The sequence below is a fragment of the Musa acuminata genome, chromosome BXJ2-10 (genome assembly GCF_036884655.1).
Source record: "Musa acuminata AAA Group cultivar baxijiao chromosome BXJ2-10, Cavendish_Baxijiao_AAA, whole genome shotgun sequence".
NCBI lineage: Eukaryota > Viridiplantae > Streptophyta > Magnoliopsida > Zingiberales > Musaceae > Musa > Musa acuminata.
The window spans coordinates 34,360,918-34,383,419 of record NC_088347.1 but is presented as its reverse complement, the minus strand read 5'-3'; the positions used below and the strand labels follow the sequence as shown (position 1 = coordinate 34,383,419).

Genomic DNA, 22,502 nt, shown 5'->3' with positions numbered 1-22,502 from the left:
TGTATTATTATCTCACTCTATTCGCATCAGATTAAGACGGGGGTGGGTAGGCGAGGCATCGGCAGAAACAAGAAGGAAAGGTGGAATTGGAGCACGTGCAACACGAGTCCTTACTCTTCGTTATCCTATAATATTACCCATAGAATAAGTGCGATGGTGGGAAATGTAACACGTGGTAAACGTTGGCTTTACGAGCTTGATCGAATTGATTTCATAAAATAATGACTTGTCTCGTGCTTGATTCCACCGAGTTGGTCACGTCGACTTTGACATGACAATAGTAAATTAATAGTAATAATAAGAAATAAATAAATAATGCTTGTAAAATTCACGTGTTTGTTGACAATGGTAGCCGTGTTAGATTTTAGGTTTCAAAGATTTTGGTATTTGTCATGGTGCTTCCGTTTTCAAATATTTAGACCCATATTTGTTCTATGATATCACCTTGTTAGGTGTGTATGAACGAAAACGCTAATATGCCTACTAATGTTGGCAGATTTAAAATTGATGTGTGACGAATGACATGATGGACATTTTACCTTTTCATTATATGATAATATCAACACAACAATCGATCAAAACCAAGTTATTTAGGTGACCTGTCAACAATATGTGACAACATATGATTGGCATACTAATCGTCCGATGTCATATTAACCATATGTGATCGACAAGTAATAGATTGTTTGGGTAACAAATTTATATCGCACGATGATATATGATTAGTATGTTCATCGTCCAAACCCCGTAACAATCATATGTGAGCATGATTATATATTCTCAACCTAAATTAAGTCAGATAATAAGTAAATTAGACTCACGGACACAATACTAATACCCAAATTCAGCTCGAGAATATCATACATTACTACACTGATGATTATGAATAATTCTAGATGTAACGATCTTCAAAACTTATTTATAAAAGGGACCCTGAGTGTCTTCTAGACACAGAACAATTCTCCTTGTTAGTACTATCTAAATAATCCGATAAATTTAAATTCAAAATTAACTTAAAAGAAATATTTATCAAAAATATATTCGACCTAATTTTATATGTTTGATACGTATAGGATTGAACTGATACGAGAACTTCTATTGCATAGGAATTAGAATACATCCCTCAATTGATAATTTTTATATTTTAATTAAAATTAATATTCTTAAAATACTATTAGAGTATTATAGTGATCGAAATGACGGAGACATCAAACAAAATTTAGCAGAAATTGTAAATAAAAAATTAAATAGTCTTTATATATAAAAATAAAAATTAGGGCTAAAATATTTCCTCGAATCTCCGCTGTCACCCGCCTTCTTCGTGCTGCGCGCCCCGCCGTGCTGCCTTACCTTCCCAGCTTCCCGGCCGCTATGTGGAGGGCTCCTCCGGCCGTCCTCCAACCGCATCCACATTCATGGATCATCGCGGGGCTCGCCGCCACGCCAAGTACGCTCGAGCGGTCACGGTTAGGGTCTCCGTCGGCCAAGTTGACGCGCCTCCTCCGCGTACGGGACATCAAGATCTGATCTGCTCCCGCAGGTATTCCCTCGAACGCTCTCGCTCATCGCATTCTTGATTCTTGATTCCCGGTTCGTCCACCTGTGTCTTCAGTTTGAATCGCATTCTTGGTTCTTGGAAGGAATGCGCACCTTCGGGAACAGTTCTTGGGTCAACGCGATGTCACCCTACGCAGATGCCGTCGGATGATGTGCGGAGATTGGCCGAAGAAGGTACCCCTCCGCCTGTCTTGGTGTGATGGTTGGTGCGGGCTTCTTGATCATGGGGGCCTAATGTGCTCGATTATTTGCCCCACAGAACTTCTCGAGGCCTGCCGTGGCCCATTTCCAGCCATCTACTTATTGGTAACGAGCCTTTTAAGCTGTATACAAGAAAGAGACAACAACAACAACGATAATAATACTAATAGTGTTTTACGAAGGCGACTCTTCTAAGTGCAACAACATACAACAAAAGGATGAGCTTTGGAGCGTCAGCTCCCGGGCTAGTTGGTAGGTCATGCTCGAGCATGAACAAGGAAGTGTGTAGGAGCGGCGAGCAGAGCATTGGTTGAGCCACCCGCTGAGCTTTCGCAGAATATATTCCTGTCTCGCTTTTGCCGCGATTTCCCCTCGCTTTTTCCAGATTCCTTCCTTCCTCCCTCCCTCTCTCCCTCCTTCCCGTTATATATCAATCCATCAGTGGCCGCCTTGTACGTGGTGGACTCCGTCCAACGAATCCAACCACCTCAGTCTTCGTCGTCTTCTTCTTGTGTTGGCGGAATAAGAAGAGGAAGAAGATAAATTAGATTTCTCCCGAAAAAAAAAAACCTCGCTTTTGACGATCTCGGCCCGAAGAATTCGCCACTTCTACCGGTCGGAAGGGATGCGGAAGAGGAGCGGCGGCGTCGGCGGCGCGGTCCTGCATCACCACCACCGGCGGTGGGCGTTGAGGGAGAAGGCCAAGAACCGGGTGAATGACCTCCAGGGGATGTTCGCGGACGTCCAGTCGGCCCACAAGGAGGGCCGTTCCGCCGATGCCGCCGTCCTCGAGGAACAGCTCCACCAGCTGCTCCGCGAGTGGAAGGCCGAACTCGGCGAGCCCTCCCCTGCCGCCTCCGCGGCCTCGTCCTTGCCCGTCCGCAACCTCCCTCCTCTCCCCCCCACTTTCCCTTTTTTGCTTCTTTGGATTCATGTCGTTGTGATGCTGAGTCTAAATTTGTTCTACCTTTGGCCGTGAGAAGGGGAATAGCCGCGGGCCTTCGGATCTGTCCTCGTACATCCGCCGCATGCTGCAGCTGAACGAGGAAGACGATGATGCCACAAGCAAGCTGGCAGAGCCGCCTCTGACGTCTGCAAATCCCAAGGATGAGCCGCTGGATGTGCTTGGCCCAGACGTAGGGGAGCTTCAAAGCGGAGGTGTTGCTGTTTTCCGTGGGGTGAGCTTCCTTATGGCTTTTGGATCATGCTTTAATCAGTGATTTGATCTACTGCTAAGTTGTAATCCATCAAGTAGATGATTAATCAAAAACTTGTCAACTTTTATGAGTTACTGTTCTGCTATGAGATTATCTAGCAGAGGCTATCTTTTAGATTTCTTGAATTGCTTGTTATAAGGTACTTATAGATTCAATGAAATGAGCTCGATAGTGAAACATCATTGTTTGTGGGTTGGAAGGTCTGGAACAGAGACATATTCATAGATTTATCTGACAATCTGAACTAGGCTATCAGCAAAACCCATTCTGACAATCTGACAGTCAGAATGCATCCTCCGAACATACCTAAGAGATTGGCTTAGGGTGGACTTCAGGCGAAGTTTTCCAACTAGCTTTTTAATCACCTGGGTTAGAAAGCTTTTAATGGGCAAGCCTTTTGTAATCATACAAATCATGTGAAACAGACTCAGTGCAAAACCACTCCAATAAATGCCCCTGCTGATCTGAGCTTAGATGAAAAGCCATTGTACAGGTGAGCTTGAGTGGGTGAATGCCATGGAAATATGAATGAGGAAAAGGTGTTTTTGCAATAGACTGTTCATTTTATTCATTGATAGTGGCGCTGGGTTGGGGTTGACAGTTTTTGGTTCCAGCTTCACTAATTCTGTAGAAAGCTTATCTCTGCACTTGTCCTTTCTATGACCATCCAATATTACTTTTGAGTGATTGTGATAATAGGAAAACAAGAATCTCCCTTCTTTTGGGGCTCATGACCCTTTGCTCTTTTTTTCTCCTTGTCACGTGTGCATGTGAAACTAGTGCAGCATGCCATAGGTCAGCTCCAAGCATTGTAACTTTCCTTCTGCACCTAAAACATTTCAAAATTTAACTAAATAGTCATTAGTCAAAATCTATTGGGGCATATATTTTATTATGCGACTTTGCTTTCTTCTCATGGATTCTATTGCAAAGTATTGTGAGCCTTAAAACAGCTTCTAACATGTTCTTCAAGTGTTCGTCTGCTAAGTTTTTGCTTACTTCTCTGCAATTTGAACTATAGAATTTTGCATCTTATCTACTAATTAAAACAGGAGACACCTACCCTTATATCAAGGTCATTGCCTCTTCAGAGTAGAACTGATGCAAGTTCACTAATATTCCTGTTTATAACACATGCTGCTGTAGGCCATAGGATCCTTATCCAACTTATTAGGAACCTCAGAAAATTGAGTGTCATAACTTCTCAAAAAGGCAATTAAGTTGCTGGATCTGATTTGGGGTCCTGGCACTACTAGAAAGAGGGTAACCAAATGCATGGGAGTTGCGCCAATGAGGGGTCAAATAAAGAGTTTGTTTCTGTGACCCGAATTCTGGCCCTTCAAATTGAAAAAGGAGCATTCTTACCGTGATGGAAACGCTCACACTCGCAATTTTTGTATGTTGTCAAGGCTCACCATGAAGTTTTGACATCATTGGTTCCTTTCAATTATACAGTAATTTCTTCAGCATCTATGCCTTTTATCATGAACCTTGTACATTATCGATATTACATCATCATCATCGGTAGTTATGATCTAATGGTTATGTTAAGATGTAGTCATTTTATCAGCATCTATCTTTATCATGCCACTAGTTTGCTACTCTGGTTCCTTGTTTCTATTGGCTGACCCTTTCTTCTGGTATGTTTTCTATTGAGATTGTTGGCCACTTTAGGCTCGCATAATTTAATCCCTTTTCTGACTTTGAAAATGGCTGCTCAACAAGTATGAAGCTTAAGACGGGAAAAACATAGAGTTAATATGACCTGATCTGCTTCCAACACAAGCTCGCTGAATTATTTACCTGTATTTATATTTGTTGAAAAATACAAAATGATACGAATGTCATATTTACTCTGTGCTGGAAGGAAAATGTTTAATAACAACAGATTTCTTGTTTTCTTTTATTCAGAACTTATGCATGCCATACTGAATGCTTTGCATCATTAGCTTGGAATGATCTTCGAGCTGAATGAGGAAAAAAAATAAATAAATCAAGATTAGCTTTTTTTTGTCTTGGATTAGCATCATCCTGAATGATTTTCATGTACTTTTGTGTTATTTGTTCTCTCTTATTGTGCCATTGGTATTAATTTGCTTTATTTTTAATATTTTTGGACAATTTAGTGGATTTCTTTCAAGTTGCTCCTTGAGAAGGCTAAACCTTAAAGAACACTTGATATATGTTGGATGATGCTATCGTTTGTACTTTTGTTTTTTTTATCAGTTTGAGAAGCAAGAGCTGTCATTATATATATCTTAATGTATTACATCACAATGCAGTGTGCATACTAAATACGATTTACGTTGTGTTAAACAAAATTGGTGACCTTAAATGTTGTTATCCAACTCTTATGCAGAATATGGATTGTTCATCTCATGAATCTTAAATTACTCTGCAGGAATATTCTCCGACTCAGGAAATGCCAGATTATGTATTCCTAGGGACTCAGCAATTCAAGTGCGGTTCTATAGAAGCACAGCGTGCCGCTTTGCATTGCCTGGAAGAAGCCAACAATCTTGAATTTCATCATTACAATCCGCATCAAGAATTACCACAAAGTGTATTTCTTGGTTTTAATGCTGGTGGTTTTGATGTAGGGGATCTCACACCATTTTTATCAGAATTCATCCCAGCAATATGCCCTCCACCTTCGGCTTTCCTAAGGCCGAAATGTGCACTCTGGGACTGCCCTAGGCCTGCTAGGGGATCAGAATGGTTTGAAGACTACTGTAGCAGCTTTCATGCAACTCTAGCACTGAATGAAGGACCTCCTGGTATGACTCCAGTGCTTCGTCCTGGTGGTATCGATTTGAAGGATGGTCCTCTCTTTGCGGCTTTAATTGCAAAGACACATGGAAAGAATGTTGGTATCCCAGAATGTGAAGGGGCGGCAACCAATAAATCTCCATGGAATGCGCCTGGTATGTATGTGTAACTTTTTTCCAGCTTCCAGGCACATTTTCTTATTTCCTAATTTTGTTTTATTTGACGAACTTACATCTAAAATACATGTGATGTGATAGTTTAACAAGTTGACATGAATTTTCTTTTTCGAACTGATGATTACTTGTGTTTGCAGAGCTCTTTGATCTTTTAGTTCTAAATGGTGAATCAGTAAGAGAATGGCTCTTTTTTGACAAACCTCGAAGAGCATTTGAGAGTGGGAACAGAAAACAAAGATCATTACCTGATTACAGTGGTCGTGGTTGGCATGAATCAAGGAAGCAGGTGATGAAGGAATTTGGAGGACTCAAGAGGTCCTACTATATGGATCCTCAGCCGCTGCGTCACTATGAGTGGCATCTCTATGAGTATGAGATCAACAATTGTGATGCATGTGCATTGTATAGGCTAGAACTCAAGCTTGTTGATCCTAAGAAGAGTATCAAAGGAAAAGTAACAAGCGATTCACTTGTTGATCTGCAGCAGCAGATGGGAAGGCTAAATGCTGAGAATACTATGGACAGCAAGCGATACGCCAAGGGCAGGCCAAGATTTCAATACAAGGATTCTGCTGAAACCATGTATTCAGCATTAAATTTCATCAACCAAATGGAAAATGGTGAAAGCCTACATTCATCTTTGGATCAGAAAGCCCTCGTTTGTGATGGTGTTGTTTATATGCGAAGATTCCAAACACCTGTAGATGACTTGAATGGCTATTATGGAACATAATTCAGGAGATTTTAGCAGCCAAAAGAAGAGAGGGTCAAATAGGTTAATACAATGGCATAATGCCAAATGATTTATTCACTTCAAAGACAGCTGAATCAGTTCTAGCATGAAAATGGGGTCCATCCATTGGTTGCTATTTATATGAGTAGTATTTTGTTGTCTTCATGTGGTCACTGAGTTTCCTTACTATTGTACAGGCACTAATTGATGAAACCATGATTTAACTGTATTGATGTCGGAAAACACCAGATACATTTAACTGGAAAGAGGAGAAGTGGCATCTGGCATTACACTAGTATCATAAATGTACAAAGTGATGTGCTGAGTCTTTGAGCACTCTGATACTTTTGTCTGTTATACACATGGAGGGACTTTCTGCAAGGATCATACATGAAGGGGTTCTCTGTCAATTGGGACTTCTCAATCAAGCTGCCTGCTGTGGTGGAGGGTTCTTTATCAACAATGAGCTTTTCCTGGATATCGAAATAAACGAAACCAGATATTACCTATTTTTTAAGCTCTCAGTTGATGTATTTATAGACTGACGAGTGATCTTACCGCAAAATGGAAAAATAGATTTGTGCTGCTTGTAATGCTTATGATTATAAACCAGTTGAATACTTTTCGAGACTCCTGATGTTAGCAGGTGCAGTTTGACAGAGTGTTTGATAAAGATGGTCTTTTGAAGTGAGTCCCAATTGTTAATATTGCTGATATAACAGATACATTACAAGTCTCTGTTGAAAATTTTGCCCTGTAAATTTTTTTTCTAGCTTGGAAATGAGAGATTTTGCAGTTCACCAATTCAAGCAAAGCATTGAAGATTCCCTGGTTAGGATTGTTGCAGCTGCACAGGATGCTCAAAACAAGTGTCAATGTTATTGAAAAGTATTGTATTCTTTTCCCTGATTTAGCCATTTGCTCTAAATCTAAGTGATCAAACCATTTAGCCATGGAGCATAAATCTATGTTACTGGATCTGTCAGTCAAACTTGGCTTTGGAGCTAGATCAGTGGCAGCCAGATGTCTTTTCTCATGTATTTGAATGCTGCATTTGAGATGAGTTGATGTCCCACCTCACCATTCCTAATCACACCACCATCCTTGCTATTGAAGCTTGGGGAGTGAGGATTAATTAAAGGAGAGGAATTGTTGTGTGGTTGAAAATGAGGTTATACAGCATGTCATGGTGGAATCAGATGCCAAACTTCATGCCTGACATGAAATGATGGTAAGTCATTTTCTTTACCAAATAGATGTTTCTTTTTCGTCTACACTTTTGCTTTAAGTGAAGTGATTGGTAATTGTGAGGTGGGAAGAGCATCACAACATGTCAAAAAGTGTGTAGAGTGAACCAAATATCACATTCTTACAAAGTTTGGAAATAATATATTTGCTTTAATCAAGAACTTTATAGAGCTATTAAAAAAGAATGATATGGGACCTCCCAACTGATCTAAATCTTTGACCTAATTCTTTACCCTGTTTTTTCTTACATGACCTAATGATATTTTTCTTTTCTTTTTTTTGTGTCAAGCATATTATGGAACAAATATTTTTTCTCAAGAACCCTAAATCTGTAAAAAAGGGTTAGAAGTGTGGAGTTTCTTCTGCTCCTATTTATTGAAGCTATTATTGAAGCCCTAAACCCCCCAGTTTTGTTGTCCCCAACGCCCCGCATCCAAATGCCACTTCCCCTCCTCCAAACGTCCCTTCTCCCTCCCTCCTTCCATCTTCCCCCCCCACGCGCCCGCTTCCTCCTCGCCTCCCCTTCCGCCCTCGCTACACGAACCCTCGTCCCCCGCCCCCTCCGCCGCTACCGGATCGCTGCCCTCGCCAGCACCGACGAGGAGCTCCTCCGCGCCATCACCGCCCCCTCCGGACCCGATGCCCGCCTCCCCGCCATCCGCTCCTACGACGCCGACCTCGCTAGCCTCACCCTCATAGGCGCCGTCGGCTCCGAGCAGGCCGTAACCGCCGCCGCCGCCGACGGCGGTGCGGCCGCCGAAGAGCACCTCTCCTCCGGCGCCTCGACCATGGTCCTCGAGACCGTGTTCCCCGGCGGCGCCGACGAGCGCAGCACGGTCTCCACTAGGCTGGTTCGTTTGAATCTACCCCGATCTTGGCTTGTTTTGTTACATGGTTCTGGAAAGTTTAGCCTGTCCTTATTTTGTTTTTCGGTTCTGCAGTTGAATTGGGTGCTTTTAACCTGTGTATGTTAGGGAATATGATGTCTAAGAGTGCCCTCTTTAACAGTTTTTGCCAGCTAAAAGGGTGGAGGAGAAGGCCAAGAAATTGCGCAGTAGCCTCACTGCAGATTTTCTATCTGGGAATTCTAACGTGACGAAGAATATACTTGCGATGACTTTCAGGCAAGTCATCTTGCAGAAAGTCTGGAGTTTCAAGCTCTCATTGTTTTGTCCAGGGACTGAGAGGAAAATGGAAGATCTTGCAAGCCCTAGAGAGGTTCTAAATACACATTATTTGTTTTTTTGTTTTTTTTTCTGTTTGTGATTTTCTCTTTTGGTTTGGTCATTCTGTGCAAATCTGTTTGATCAATTGAACAGACCCCAGCTGATTTCACTGTGAGCTCATCGGATGTAAAGTTCCTTTCTGCTCTTGCTGAGGCTGTCTCTTCCTGCGCCCTAGAAGGAACTGAAAGGAGGCACTTTGGAGAGTCCGATGGTTCTCGTTTGAGCTACATGTTTGGTTGGTTACAGAAGCCCCAAGGAAACTGCTCCGTTGATTCTTCCATATGTGTGTATAAAATTGCTGAATGTGAGATAGTGAGGAACGCGATGAGCCAGGTGGACAAATTTAACTTGAGCGATGGAAGGGCCTCTTATGGTCAGAGGAAAATGCAACACCCTTGGTGGATGGCACCCAATTATATAAGATTGGAGAAAGCTGGGGGTCCTGGATTGAGTTCTTGGACGAATGAGTTTGTTCCTGCATACAGATTGCAAATAAATACCAATACTTTTAAGGATGCAAAGCTTGAAGGAGGACACAAGATGGCCGAAAATAGGTGGGAAGTTCTCTTGACCCATTACCAAATGGTATATTTATCCTTTCCCTTGTACCCTTGCTCATCTACTCCATGTGTAACTAATTAGCTAACTTGTATTTTATGATGAATATTAAGATATATGTTTATACTATGGTAAAATCTGTAATGTTATGATAGTCCATGTTCTTTAAAGTATAATCTAGTAGAACGTGTCAAAAGTTGATTTTGTTTCTGTATGTCATGCTTCAAAAGTAGGAACACTTATATTGTTTTCATTTGCTTGGAAAGGAAGTGGTTTGATCTTGATAGAAGCAATTGGGTGAGAGTTGGAGAAGAAAAGGGGAAGGTGGAAAGAGTGATTATTGGTTATAAACAAGGTTTAGGAATATTATGGTTAGAGGTTATTTGCCTCCTAATTTTGGAAGAACAACTGTTTTGTTTCCAAAATTTACCAAGAATTGAAATGATTTCAAAAAACGAAGTAGAAGATAGGACCATGTAAAGTCATTGTTAAACTACTTTACTGGTTTTCAGGTGCATGAGATTCAATTGGTTGCTTGTGAGAGACATGTTTCCATCATTGCGTTTTACAATATATTGAAATTTGTTTATTTCTAAGCCATATATATTGACATGTTACCAGAGTATCAATGCTAATAATGACAATTTAATGCAGGTGGAACTTGCAAATGTTCTTGACATGTACTATGAAGACAAATACACACTCCCTGACAAACAGCTTTTCTGCAGTTTAATAACTGAATCATCAACTATCTCGATGAATAAGGTGTCTACGCAACCAACCCCTCCTCTTGTTGGTTTCTACTTTTCTGTGTTTTTAAGTTAAGAAAAATTAAAGCAGCCTGTATCTGGGAAGATCTGGTCCCTGTGAAGTTTTAGTGATATTTCACACTACATAAATTTCTTTAGAATCATCTTCTTGCTTTCCCTGTTGGTTACTATATCTGGCACTTGCACAATGCAGAATCATCTGATGATGTAGTTAGTTTTACTTATGTACAATCATACTGTAACTATTTGCAGAGTTCACCATTGAAGATGCTGTTTGTTACCTTAGCTGGAGCATGCATTTTTATTGTCATCAGTGTTCTTGCTCAAGTATGTTGGCCACACATTAAAGTCAACACATCTACAGAAAGGAATAACTTAATTTCTTCAAGGGAAATTGATGGTTTCCATTTCCAGTCTCATGGAACAGCTGAGGTATGTTAACAGGAGTTTGATGATTAATATATTATTCTTCTAGTTTAATGTATAGCTAGGAAGTCTTAGAGTTTGGAATTCTGTTGCCAGACTTCATGCTTATAAACTGGTTTCTGCGAGTGGCTATTGTCAATTAGTAGTTCTAACGCTAGTTTACAGGGAAGGAAAAGCCTTCTGGAAATAAAATATATGAATGAGAACTCTCAGCTGATGTGAAAGGAGGATGGCTATTTGATGTACAATTTTATTGATGTACAAGTTAACTGGGTTGATTAGCAAAGGAGGGAATCAGTATGGATCTAATCGGAGTTTTTAGTCAGCCTGGTGGATGAGCTTATTATGCTCTTAGATTGTGCCTAGTGGTTGTAATTGCTAAATATCCAGAACTGCGAATGAGTTTGTTGTCTTATTTCCGTGTGTGATAGAGCTTATTTCTTGCTTTTGCAACGAAACATGAAATATTTTGTAGATCTATGAAGAAAATAGCGTTGTATTTTGGAGTTAAAAGAAGAATATGCCTTCTATTTTTGTTGTGGTGGAAACTGATTTTAAACAATGGGTTTTTGAACAAATTCCATTGATTTCACTTCAACTTTGGTTGAGAGTAGGTTGGGAATGATTTTAAGCGAAGTACTCAGCTGAAAGAGGGAATTGATATATGTTATTAACCTGGTTTCAATTTGCTCTAGAAATTCACCATTTGAAACCACAAGTGTCAGTAATAATGCTAGAGATCAGGCCAAAAGTAAGTTGTTTTAACCATATCATTTCAGAACTGAGGGAATTTTCAGTTAATTTAACTTCATATTACTATTTGCTCTTTGTGGAGATCTCCGCTCTCAAAATCTGCCTACTGATTTGGTATGACAAGACAACAAATGTATGTCCAAATTTCCATTGTCTTAGCGGATAACTTAGAGACCATACAAGCTTGTTTTAGCAGCTGCTTTAATTAAACATGTTTGGTACTAGCTGTCAGTTTCTTGGATAGCAGGAATTGCAGTTCACTGTTTCCATAAGTATCTCAATATTTGCCTTGTTGGTTTTCTTGTCCGCTTCTGGTAGGTTTATAATCATTTTGCCATAGGTCAGGTTGCTGAAGTTAGGTAGTTTTCTATTTGAGAGTACCATTTCTTTAGCACTTTATAGAAAGCAAATGCCCTAAATGTAGTTGTTGCATCTACATTTTTGGAAATCCAGTTACATGCAGATACTTAAGTAGTCGTTGCATCTTCACATGCTACTTTTCTTGAAGCATTGTGAACTTTCTTCCCGCCTTGTGTTTGTTCATGGCCTTGTCAGTTTCCCAACTAGAATCCACAACATGTATTATTCTATAATGAACAAATTTTATGTGGTGTCATAAATATCAGCATAACTAAATTCTGCTGAAGGAATGAAGAAACAGGACTGTCTGACATCATCAGTCTTCAGGGTCATTCACTAGACGTACTATGTTTATTGCTTTCCGTTTACAAAGAAGCATGTGTACATGTTGAGCATGTTCCATCTTCCCATTAATTAGTTTATTTTAATCCGCATATGCAGAGTAGTTGCAAGTGAGCAATTTTTCTTGAGGTTTATTTCCTTTGTATCATTTAGTTCTGTCAGCTGGAAGTCAATTTGATTACAACTCTGTTATTTTTCAGATAGGAGGCTTGTGCATTTCAGTTGTCGAGAGGATCAAAGATGCACTTGGTTGGCCTGGGGAAGTACATTTTGATGCGGACATGGGTGCATGGATTGGTGCAGTTCCAAGCTACTTAAGGAACAAGGATCCATCTCTTCGTGCTGTTCATGTTGATGAAGAACAGGTCAAAAACTTATATAATGGTGATATACAGTCTCAAACAGAACAATCCAACAGTATGGTCTCTCCTATCTCAAATCATGTGGAACATCCTAATGCAGAGGAGTCTAGCAGTAGAGAATCTCTTTCTGGAATGAACCGTGCCGATTTTCATACTACCGCACAGGACATTGCTAGTTTTCAGGTATGTCGTCCGTTAGATGTTTTCTTTTTCCATAAAAATATAAGTGCTTTAATCATAAACACACATGCAGGTTCTTCCATTCTTTTGTCATAAATCATCAAAGTAGTGAATATGTTGATTTGGTAAACGCTTTGTGTTATTTATGTTATTCAGTAATGCTGCTTAAACCGTGTGTTCTAATTGCTAATGAATTCTTATGCCTCACCTCTACGTGATTTGGCATCTTATGATGTTTTCTATCAGTATGGTAACCGCAGAAGTTAAAATGTGAAGTGACTAGATCTCCGCATGGGTATTTGTGGTTGAAGGAATATGTTTCATAATATTACTTTGATTGCTTATTAACATAAAATTCACACCATCTTTTAAGGTACATTTACTGGGTACTTGCCAATCACTCACCATCTGCCTAAAAAAATTTCATACTACTACACTTATTTTTTCCTCTCTAAAATGTGATGCATTTTTGCAATTTTGGACCTGTCATACTAAATGTCATCCGAATGCGATACTGATATGTCTTAGCATGCTGCAGGTTTGATACATCAGCAAGTACTCCAACGTGCCCATTTATGTCAATTCTTTGTTGCACATAGGCGTGAATCTTCTGTTGCTTACCATTTGCTTTTTTTCTTGGTGTCTGTGGTTTACATGCTATCTCGATCTATTAATTCTATTCTCGGTAGGCTTGCTTGTTCATGTTGTTGTTGTTTTTCAAACACATGCATGCTGAATGATAGAGGCAACTTATATATCATTTGCTAAAGATGTAAGTTATAATCTTTTCCTCTCCTATTCAGGTTGTCTTGTCTGGAGATGGTAAAATTATTGGGTTTCAGCCAACAAACCGTGTGGCTGTCAACCAATGGGCATCCAATCCCCTGGCGAAACTATTGTACGGGGGGCGAAGGTTATCTCCTGGTTAGCTCACACCCCTTATTTTCCTCCTCGTTTTATCATGTTTGCTTCCAAATTTAAGAACACTTTTGTTCAACTAAATTTTCTGCACAGGCCTTCTCGAGCCAAGTCTAAAAATTCCCCTTCCGCACGAGGTGGTTCTTCTCGAACTATTAATGTCTGTAAATCCCGAATCCTCTTTTGCATTGGCAAGACCGATCCGATAGCCATCCCAAAGTAAGACCAGATTTGAATAGTTTTCCCTTGTTGAGAAACACATTGTTTTCCAACATTTGTTATTTGGAATCCCTCACTTATCATTTTGGTGATTACCAATCTGCAGTCAATCCAAGCATTGTTTGGATAGCATGTAAGAAGACTGCTGAAAAGTTTGGTTGCCTAAACTTCAAAAGGAAATGAAAGAAGGTTCAGCTACACATCAAGATACCATCGGGCATGGCGTCATCTAGATCGATAGTGTCTCAGGTTTGTGCTTCAGATAGTGCGAATTAAAAGCCTTCCTCTACTGCTGGGAAAGGCAAAGAATGTGGTTTCCTGACAAACAAAGAGCATGATGGAGGAGAATACTCTGCAAATGTTATAGAAGTCGGCCTTTTCAGTGGCATTAGATGCTTTGTCTAATCCATCTACACTGATTCAGATTGGTGTATGTGTGAGCTTTAAATCTGTCAATACAGACTGGTCTTCTGTATTCTAGTATAAAACCCTTATAGGTGATGCTCAAATTTCTGGGAGCATGGCGGTAAATTCTGCAACATGAGAGAGATTTGGATTCTGAAAACAACTTTTTCTTGTCCCTTTCTTTACCTACTTCTCACTTGGATCATCCGCGTTTTGTTTGATGAAAAGAAGGGAACAGGGAAAAGGGTTTACCGGGCCCTGGCGACGTAGATGATCGGGCTCCTTTTCTCTACGTACCCCATCACTACAGCCTCCTTCCTCAGCTTGGAGGACATGATCAGAGCTGGGAGTGCAGGCTCCCGAGGGGGAGACATGGTGGTGACTCAACCTGAGCCGACAGGGCCACTCTGGTTTTGAGGAACTGCGGGTCTCCATCTTTACCCCAAGACGTGATGATGGTTCAAGTTCAAGTATTTGAATCTGAGTTCAATTTTGGATTTCAATAAATATGGTACCAGAATACTTAGCAATCGCCGAGGGCGAAAGTTTTGGCGCGGCATCAAAATTTCTTGGTTTTTGTCTGTCTTGTCTCTTTTATCCCAATTCCAATAAATATGGTACCATATCCCCTTTCTCGGTCGAATCAAATTAGGGTTACTCTCTCTCTCTCTCTCTTTTAGGCCCCCAATTCCCCTCCTCCGCCCACAGATGGTAAATCCGAACAGCAAACGAGGAGCCAACAGCAACGGTGGCGGCGGCCGCGAGAAGAGCAATAATAATAGCAAGAACAACATGGGTGCTTGGGAAGAGAACACCATGGCCATCCTTGACTCCTCCGGCTTCAAGGATTCCCAGGACGTCCACGACGATCGTAGTCTCCCGCACCTTCTCTCCACCACTACCATCCTAGGACGCCTTCTGATTCCTTTACTATCTCTCTCTCTACTCTTGCAGGGCTTTGCTTCTTGGAAGCTGTTCGATCCGCCTCGCTCGCCTCCGAGCCGTCCACGGCTCCCTCTTGGTATCCTCTCTCTCTCTCTCTCCTTATACGTTTCGTTTCGTTTCGTCGATAGATCGAGTTCTTACCTTGGGGTCTGATTTGTTTCTGCGAAGGAGAATGTTTGATGCCGTCTTCCAGATTCTCGTGGACTGCAACTCTCTTGAACTGACCATGGCCAGTTACCAGCTTCTGACCGAGTTGGATAAGGTCTCTTTTCTTTTCGTTTCAGAAAAGAAATACTTTTGCTGTTAGTGCTCCTTTGCAATTTTGACGCTTCTTGATGTTATTCAACTGGCTTTGCAGCGCTACTCAAGAGTGTACGTGATGAAATCAGATAAGACTGAATCATCATCGAGCGGGATTGTCAATCTTGTTGTGGTTAAAGAGGTGAGAAAATATAGTGGATTTGGAATTCTCTCTCGGCTTTCTTTTTTGGGTTAGCAACATGCTAAAGTACGCAACTTTTTGTCTTTTCAGGCATGGTCACCTTTTAATCTTGCATCAGATGGAGAGCGAACTGCTAAGGATTTGTGCAGTTTGTTTGATTCTGTGGTTAGTGAAGTTCTTCATGTGCAAATACTTGTTCGAATGCTGCATGCCACCTTGTGGTGTTATGGATTCCTATTGTGTAATAGACTGATGAAGATTGGTTTTAGTAGAAATAGGAAAAAGAGAGTATTAAGGTATTGTTCTAGTTAGAAGTGTTAGGTTCATGTTTCTTTATGTACTTCCTAGGTAAAATGGAATATGATTTTTTTTATTGTTTTTAGATATTTTCGGAATTAATATTGATTGATATTTTGATCGATCATAGTATTTATGTGATTGTTTTTATGTACTTCCTACATTGATCCTTCTTAAACTCGTATTAGTGGGAGCCTCGTACACTAGGTACTTTTTATATATTATTAATATATATTTTAAGGGTGGTAAGTAACAGGTCTATTTTACTCGGACTAGGATTATGATGTGAGATGTTAGGAGCAAGGATCACCATTTCGTCTGGACTGGTATGAAACGGGTGGTACATATCTGATGGAGTGATCCATGGGCTGGTAGATGCCATGTTAACTTCTATCGTGGCCTATGGTTTACAGTTATGACCTTAAACTAGCATAAGGCCAACTGTGGTGGCTAACATGATCTTGCTGTGAACATTGTTTAGTTTCTAGAATCTCTCTCAGATATCTTTTTTGTTGAGATAATCGAGTCAAAGAAAATAATGATGTATATATTTTATGTTCCTCTGTTCCAAATTTTGAATCTATGCAGATATTGAGCATTTGAATTGGTTGTTCTTCTATTCATATTTTAGACTTTCTCTGATTTGTCCTTTAATTGAAAACATATCTTTGTTTGGGTATATTTATCAAGCACATTTTCTTTATCCATTTTTCCAATATAATTAATATTGTTGATTAATCTGGACTAAATGTGGATCTGATTTGACTCTTTCAACTTTGTTTTCTCCAGAGATTCTCTACCTTGATAGAGGACATGGTTCAAGCAGTTAACAAATTGAGCTTTGATTTGGTGATTAAGGCAAGTATGAGTGTTGTGCATACTATTTGTCAATTTGTAATTTTTCTGAATGAATTTTATCACTATTTCCGTAGCACCCTAGTTAACCTTGTTGATGTTGTTATAATCATGATTCTTCATGTTTTTTTTCCCTATTTAGATGTAGGTTTGAAATTTTGTGAATTATCATTTGAAATATCCATAGATGTATAGTGAGAGACATGATAAATACAGAATTATGGAAGTCAATGCTTTTAATAGAGGTGTGTTTTTTCTTGGAGTCACCAGTTTAAACATTTAATTTAAGACGGTTATACTTGCTCAATTTGTGAATGTTATTAATGATGGTTGGAAAGGATTATGATTCGACATATATTATCATTTAAGGCAAATGATATACTACAACTTTCTTGTGGACGTCACACTTATTTCATGGTTGTAAAGTATTTACAAAATAACTAACCAAATTAATCCACAAGTTGTTCCACTGAAACCCTTAGCTTTGCTGCAGTGTGTTACTTGCAAACATGCATGATCCATAGCTTTGCTGCAGTTCTATAAACTACCATTTTGTAACGAGACACATGCAAAGAAAAAACAGGGGAATATTGTTTGTGATTGCGGGGATGCTCTTTTTAGTGCCTTAATCTTCATCAGATTTTTTCCCCTGTACTTTCAGTAGTTAATGGTTTTGTTTTGATTTACATGCACTTGAAGTTCTAACCACTATCCATTTCTGTTGTTTAGGCTGTAGGAAATTTGCTATTGTTCCAGTATCTTGTAAATGTCCTCGAGGATGATCTATTACCTCGTCTTACTGTATATAAAGGTAAATGACTCACAGCAGGAGTTCCTATTCCTTTGTTTATGTTTCCTTTTTTTTCTCCTTGCCTTAGTTTGTTTTACAGTTTTGTACAGAAACACTGAACTGGTTACTTCTCAAGGAATCTGTACTAAATATTCTTCTGGTATGTTGTGCACTTACAGAAGCCAGACAAAAAACATGAAATTTTCTTTTGCTACTTTACTGTATTGCTATCTGGCACTGTGAAGTCTTGATAACCATCTGATCTCTTTCAAAGTTCTTATTTTCTTTTGACATTCCCATGGTAGTTTCTTGCTAGTATCAAAGAAGATAAATTTATCACTGTTCAAACTTGTTTTTCAGGGATCACGAAAATTAAACTTTAAGAGTTTGGTTAGGGATTGCATGTCCATTTTACTCAAGTGTTGCCATCATAATATACCAAATAACCTTCAAGACCTGAGAAGCTCAGAAGATACTTGTTCTCGATCAAGTCAGGATTGTGTTGTTGGTCTATCAATTGCTGTTTCTGAACTAGAAAAAGAAACTTGTGTTGCTATACAGAAATTTTTTAAGCTGGTGAGAAGTCTAAGACATGGTCTATAACTTCTGATGGGCTACTCGTCTATCAATTAAGTATTTGCATGATTCCAGGTTATGGAACTTGATGTAGCCAGGAAAGAAGCAGATATGCATGGACTTACTTCTCGGCTTGATGGCTTTAGGTGCCATTCTTTTTTTCGCTCCTCGTATGGCATACATGTTATAATTGTCTCTAGTTGGAGTTTAAATTCAGCATCATGTTGTTGACACAGGCTTCCCATCTTGGAAATCATTGTGGATGAACTAACCTACAACAGAGATAGCCTTCCCCCATTTCTTGTGGTGAGACAGGGCTGCTATAGCATCTCTTTGTGTTTTATTTTCTTCTGGTTTCCATTTTTTGTCATACTTTTTCATGAACTATTTGAACGTATTGGTAGTAGTGGTAAATATATTTCTAAGTTGATACTTATTTGTTCATAATGGTTATACTTATCTACCTTTTCAGCATGACTGCTTTTGATTTAACTTTGACAGGCTCAAAACTGTAATAGTAGTTATTACTACCCTATAATTGCAAGCAATTTGTCATTCATACACAGGAAAACATAACCCTGTTTTTAATGTTGCACTGATAATACACTGCAGGTCTTCTCAGAGCCTAAATGGAAGTTGGAGATCATTTTGCAGTACTTTTCAAAATATATAACAAAGGTATGCAAATTACGTCAATTGAAGCAATTTAAATCTGAACCTGCTGCAAAACTTGACACTCTGTCATCCATTCAATTTTGTTAATCAGTAAATGTGTATATGAATATATTACCTGTTTAATTTCACAGAGTTAATGTCCTAAAAGTGTTTCATTCTCACATAATATTTACCTGCAAATAGAACTCACCAAGAATTTGTGAAGAGTAGAATCTTAAGAATGGTATTTAGAATCTATTCCATTATGAAATTATCAGTTTTTGGTCAAAGACATTGGAACAAGTTTGAAGCTGGACCAAAAGCTACTGCAACTTTCAAAATGATTGTAGGTGATCATTTTTAGGGGAAACCAGTGAAAGTTCAAGATTTGATTGAGTTTGGGAGGCCTGGTTCACTCCAAACCTATCTGTTTACACCAAAAACACTTGGTTTTGGCTGATACCTCTGCTGTAGATAATGACAGATCCTTTAAGTTTGCTTCATTTCTCTTTTTGCCTTCTCCAGTCATTTTTGCTCAGATGTGGGTAGTATATATGCCATTCACTTCTATATTCTTAATTTTGATTGCAGAGATTGGTTTTATGAGGGTAATTTATGTTTTCATTATTTACCGTCTACACTTGTAGGCATAGAGCATACGAGTTCCTGTTCAATATTTTTTTGTTCATTCTCATTTTTCAAACAATGTCCTGTTCGAAAGGCATTGTTCCTGCAGTAATCTTATCCATCATCCTCATGCACGATTTTGATGGTGTTAATTTGCAACCTTGGCCCATCAATTTCTTCCGATTACTTTATGGCCTTTGGCAATGGAAGTTCCTTTTAAATTTTAATCTGCATCGACATGTTTTGCTTTTCTCTTTTCATTATATGTATCTTTTAGCATCTCCAGCTCAACTAGCTGACCGTGTATATGCTAACTAGTTCATTTCCTACTAACCCAGAATTATACTATTGTTTGAACTTTGGCATTTCCATATCCAATCAAGTCTAAAGGAATACAACAATCATATTAGTTTCAAGGCCTAACAAAATGCGTTTAGTTCTTAATCACCTAGGAAGAGCATCATGCTAGGTGGTTCGTTGCTAGGTTGATTTTAATTGTCCAGGTTACACATAAGTCATCACTAATCTCAAGATTGTGGGACTGATTGGATTGGAAGATGAGAAAAATTGTTGCAGATTTTCTTCGTCTAGTGAATAAATGGCTGAATAGAGTCAGAAGAAGAAGGTTGACCAAAGATAAAGTTAATTAAGAGAAAAGAAAAAAGATGATTTGGGTCCAGTGACCTTGAAACCTTCCTCGATAGTCAAAGATCATGTATTTTGATTTTTATTTTAAGTATCTCAACTAGACAGTTTATTGCTTCATTCAATACTGAAAAATTAAAAGAAAAAAAAGATTGATTTACTGGATAAGACTCCATAAAAGAAAAGTTTGTATGGCAATGTATTGAGTCATCAGTCTACCAGTAGCAAACTAGCTTAATTGCTTGATGCAGAAGCTTTGCTTGCACAATCTGTGTTGACAATGTATACCACATATAACATTATATAGGTGCTCCTCTTTTTGTGTTCCAAATATAAATATTTATGCTATTCTTGCCTTGTGATAACAATTGTATGTTTTTTGAGACCTGTGCCTAATAAAAGTTTCTTATCATTTACTTTGCATTTCTGTTTATTGCTTCAGTCCTCTGTTAGAACTCGAAGATCAAATGAGAAATCAGATGGTGCAACTTTGAGGGGAATGCTGAACGGCTTTTCAACTGCTGCAAATACAAAGAATATTGTGAAAAGAGTTACTTCAGGAGCAGCCCAACTGCTTTTAGCACATGCTTTTCAGGTAAGTTCTTTGGATTCATTATGAATATCAATGATTGCCATACTATTGATCATGTATTGGAACAAGTCAGAAAAAAATGTCGTGTCAATTTCTGGAGGTACCAATTGATACCTAAACAAATTTTGGATGTGTGTTTGCCAGAGGCCTAGAAATGTATGGACACTCCTCTACGAAACAAGTGCATTTTGGGATTTAATAATTCTGTAATTAGTCACTTACTGGTTGGTCTTTGCAGGTATTTAATAATCAAATATTTTATTCTGTGGATTTTGCTAGCCCTTCTTATGTATGACTGGATTGTAAGCCTTGAGTTACCTGAGACTGAAAACAGAAAATAAATGTTATAAAAGCTACATATAAGTAGAACTCATGCAAGCATTATATTTAGCTTCAGCAATACTTAAACCGATCATTGGTAACATAATGTTCTTTATAGATCAATAAAATATTATGTTTAATGACAACCTAATTCTTATGTTTATTTTTGTACAGGCTTGTCTCTCCCTAGTACGTGACTCTAAGCAGATTGCTAGCTCTACTGAAAGGATCGGTGCAACTCTTTCTGAGATATGCAACAGCTTAATTTCTGCTTTCAGAAACCTCAGAAAAACTGATGAGTAAGACCAGTTCTCCCCTGTAAATTTTCCGATAAGTAGCTTCCCATCGTGTTTTGTCTTGTGAAACTTTGTTTGGCTCTTTTGCCAAATGCTACCCATACACTAGAACAAGTTGTTATATGTAGGATAAACTTGTGTAGCCGGCCACGGTTGCAGGAGTATCGTGCACTTTGTAGAAGACTATCGAATTATCTAACTAATTGTATTATGCCTTTTAACAGGGGTTTGGAGATCACGTCTTTTGCCAAGGAAGCCTTGTTTGCTGCTGCCATAGTCCTGAAAAGAAAGCCTTAACTGAGGATGCGGAAGGCATACTCTATCAAGATTACTACCCTGCAGGTTTCATCTTTCTCATGTGACTGCAATGTCTTGGAGAAGACGTCTAACTGGTTTAAGTCAATAGTATGCACAATTGTGAATCAGGAGTTTGTAACCTGCCGGGCAAAAAATGAAAGATCTTACCAGGTCTCCACATGGTGTGACTGTAGGTATTGGACAAACATGATGTGGGTTTTGTGGATCTTTTAATTTATTCTACTAATTTGAGGGGTCTTTTAATTTATTTTATTAATTTGATCGAGTTTAATTAATTGGATTGATTGGGCCTTTTAAAGCCCCAACGATACCTTTCCTTTATTTTTCTCACTTTCTTTTTAGGATTTCCTAAAAAATATTTATATTCTGTGTATTTCTCAATTGATCTCTTTTTTATTTACTTTCAAATAGTGCTCATAATTAAAAAAAAATCTTTTGCTTATCTTTTTAGTGTTTTGAAAGATTGTAGTGTTTTTATTTGACTCATTTGTTGTGCTTTTATAGAAGTACTGTAAATGTTATTAAAAAATATTATAGGTAATATTATATTATTATTATTTTCATTGTTATTGTTCGTATGTCATGATAATATTATTTTTTAGGTTTGTGGTTGGTTTGATTGTTTATAATGCTTTCAATTAGGTTTTATAGTATTTTTATTATGATGATGAAAATATTATAATAAATTAATTTTTAATTTTAAAATTATTTTAGATACCTATTT

At 38.7% G+C, this 22,502-nt stretch overlaps 3 protein-coding genes across 6 annotated transcripts; all 3 read left to right on the top strand.

Annotated features, from left to right (window-relative positions):
* The first annotated feature begins 1,402 nt into the window (after window positions 1-1,402).
* Window positions 1,403-7,283, top strand: LOC135625337 (transcription factor VOZ1-like). Its single transcript, XM_065130020.1, has 5 exons — window positions 1,403-1,540; window positions 1,641-2,635; window positions 2,742-2,936; window positions 5,377-5,899; window positions 6,058-7,283. Exons 2-5 carry the CDS (start codon window positions 2,384-2,386, stop codon window positions 6,651-6,653), a joined length of 1,566 nt encoding a protein of 521 aa, XP_064986092.1. The 5' UTR covers window positions 1,403-1,540; window positions 1,641-2,383; the 3' UTR covers window positions 6,654-7,283.
* Window positions 7,284-7,478: 195 nt separating this feature from the next.
* Window positions 7,479-14,583, top strand: LOC135625335 (uncharacterized). Of its 2 annotated transcripts, XM_065130015.1 has the most exons (10): window positions 7,479-7,884; window positions 8,191-8,752; window positions 8,910-9,119; window positions 9,221-9,712; window positions 10,340-10,450; window positions 10,708-10,887; window positions 12,537-12,881; window positions 13,682-13,802; window positions 13,893-14,015; window positions 14,122-14,583. In XM_065130015.1, the coding sequence occupies exons 2-9, from the start codon at window positions 8,339-8,341 to the stop codon at window positions 14,003-14,005; spliced, it is 1,986 nt and encodes a 661-aa protein (XP_064986087.1). In that variant the 5' UTR covers window positions 7,479-7,884; window positions 8,191-8,338; the 3' UTR covers window positions 14,006-14,015; window positions 14,122-14,583. The 2 variants fall into 2 exon arrangements, with proteins under 2 accessions (XP_064986087.1, XP_064986088.1); XM_065130016.1 differs by lacking the exon at window positions 10,708-10,887.
* Window positions 14,584-14,695: 112 nt separating this feature from the next.
* Window positions 14,696-22,025, top strand: LOC135580744 (negative regulator of systemic acquired resistance SNI1-like). Of its 3 annotated transcripts, none has more exons than XM_065130023.1 (16): window positions 14,696-14,998; window positions 15,101-15,291; window positions 15,375-15,441; window positions 15,534-15,627; window positions 15,724-15,807; window positions 15,898-15,972; window positions 16,894-16,962; window positions 17,689-17,770; window positions 17,860-17,909; window positions 18,110-18,325; window positions 18,401-18,471; window positions 18,562-18,631; window positions 18,938-19,003; window positions 20,694-20,846; window positions 21,339-21,463; window positions 21,685-22,025. In XM_065130023.1, exons 2-16 carry the CDS (start codon window positions 15,129-15,131, stop codon window positions 21,755-21,757), a joined length of 1,458 nt encoding a protein of 485 aa, XP_064986095.1. In that variant the 5' UTR covers window positions 14,696-14,998; window positions 15,101-15,128; the 3' UTR covers window positions 21,758-22,025. The 3 variants fall into 3 exon arrangements, with proteins under 3 accessions (XP_064986095.1, XP_064986094.1, XP_064986096.1); XM_065130022.1 differs by having other exon boundaries at window positions 14,697-14,992; XM_065130024.1 differs by lacking the exon at window positions 18,110-18,325 and having other exon boundaries at window positions 14,703-15,291.
* The last annotated feature ends 477 nt before the right edge of the window (window positions 22,026-22,502 follow it).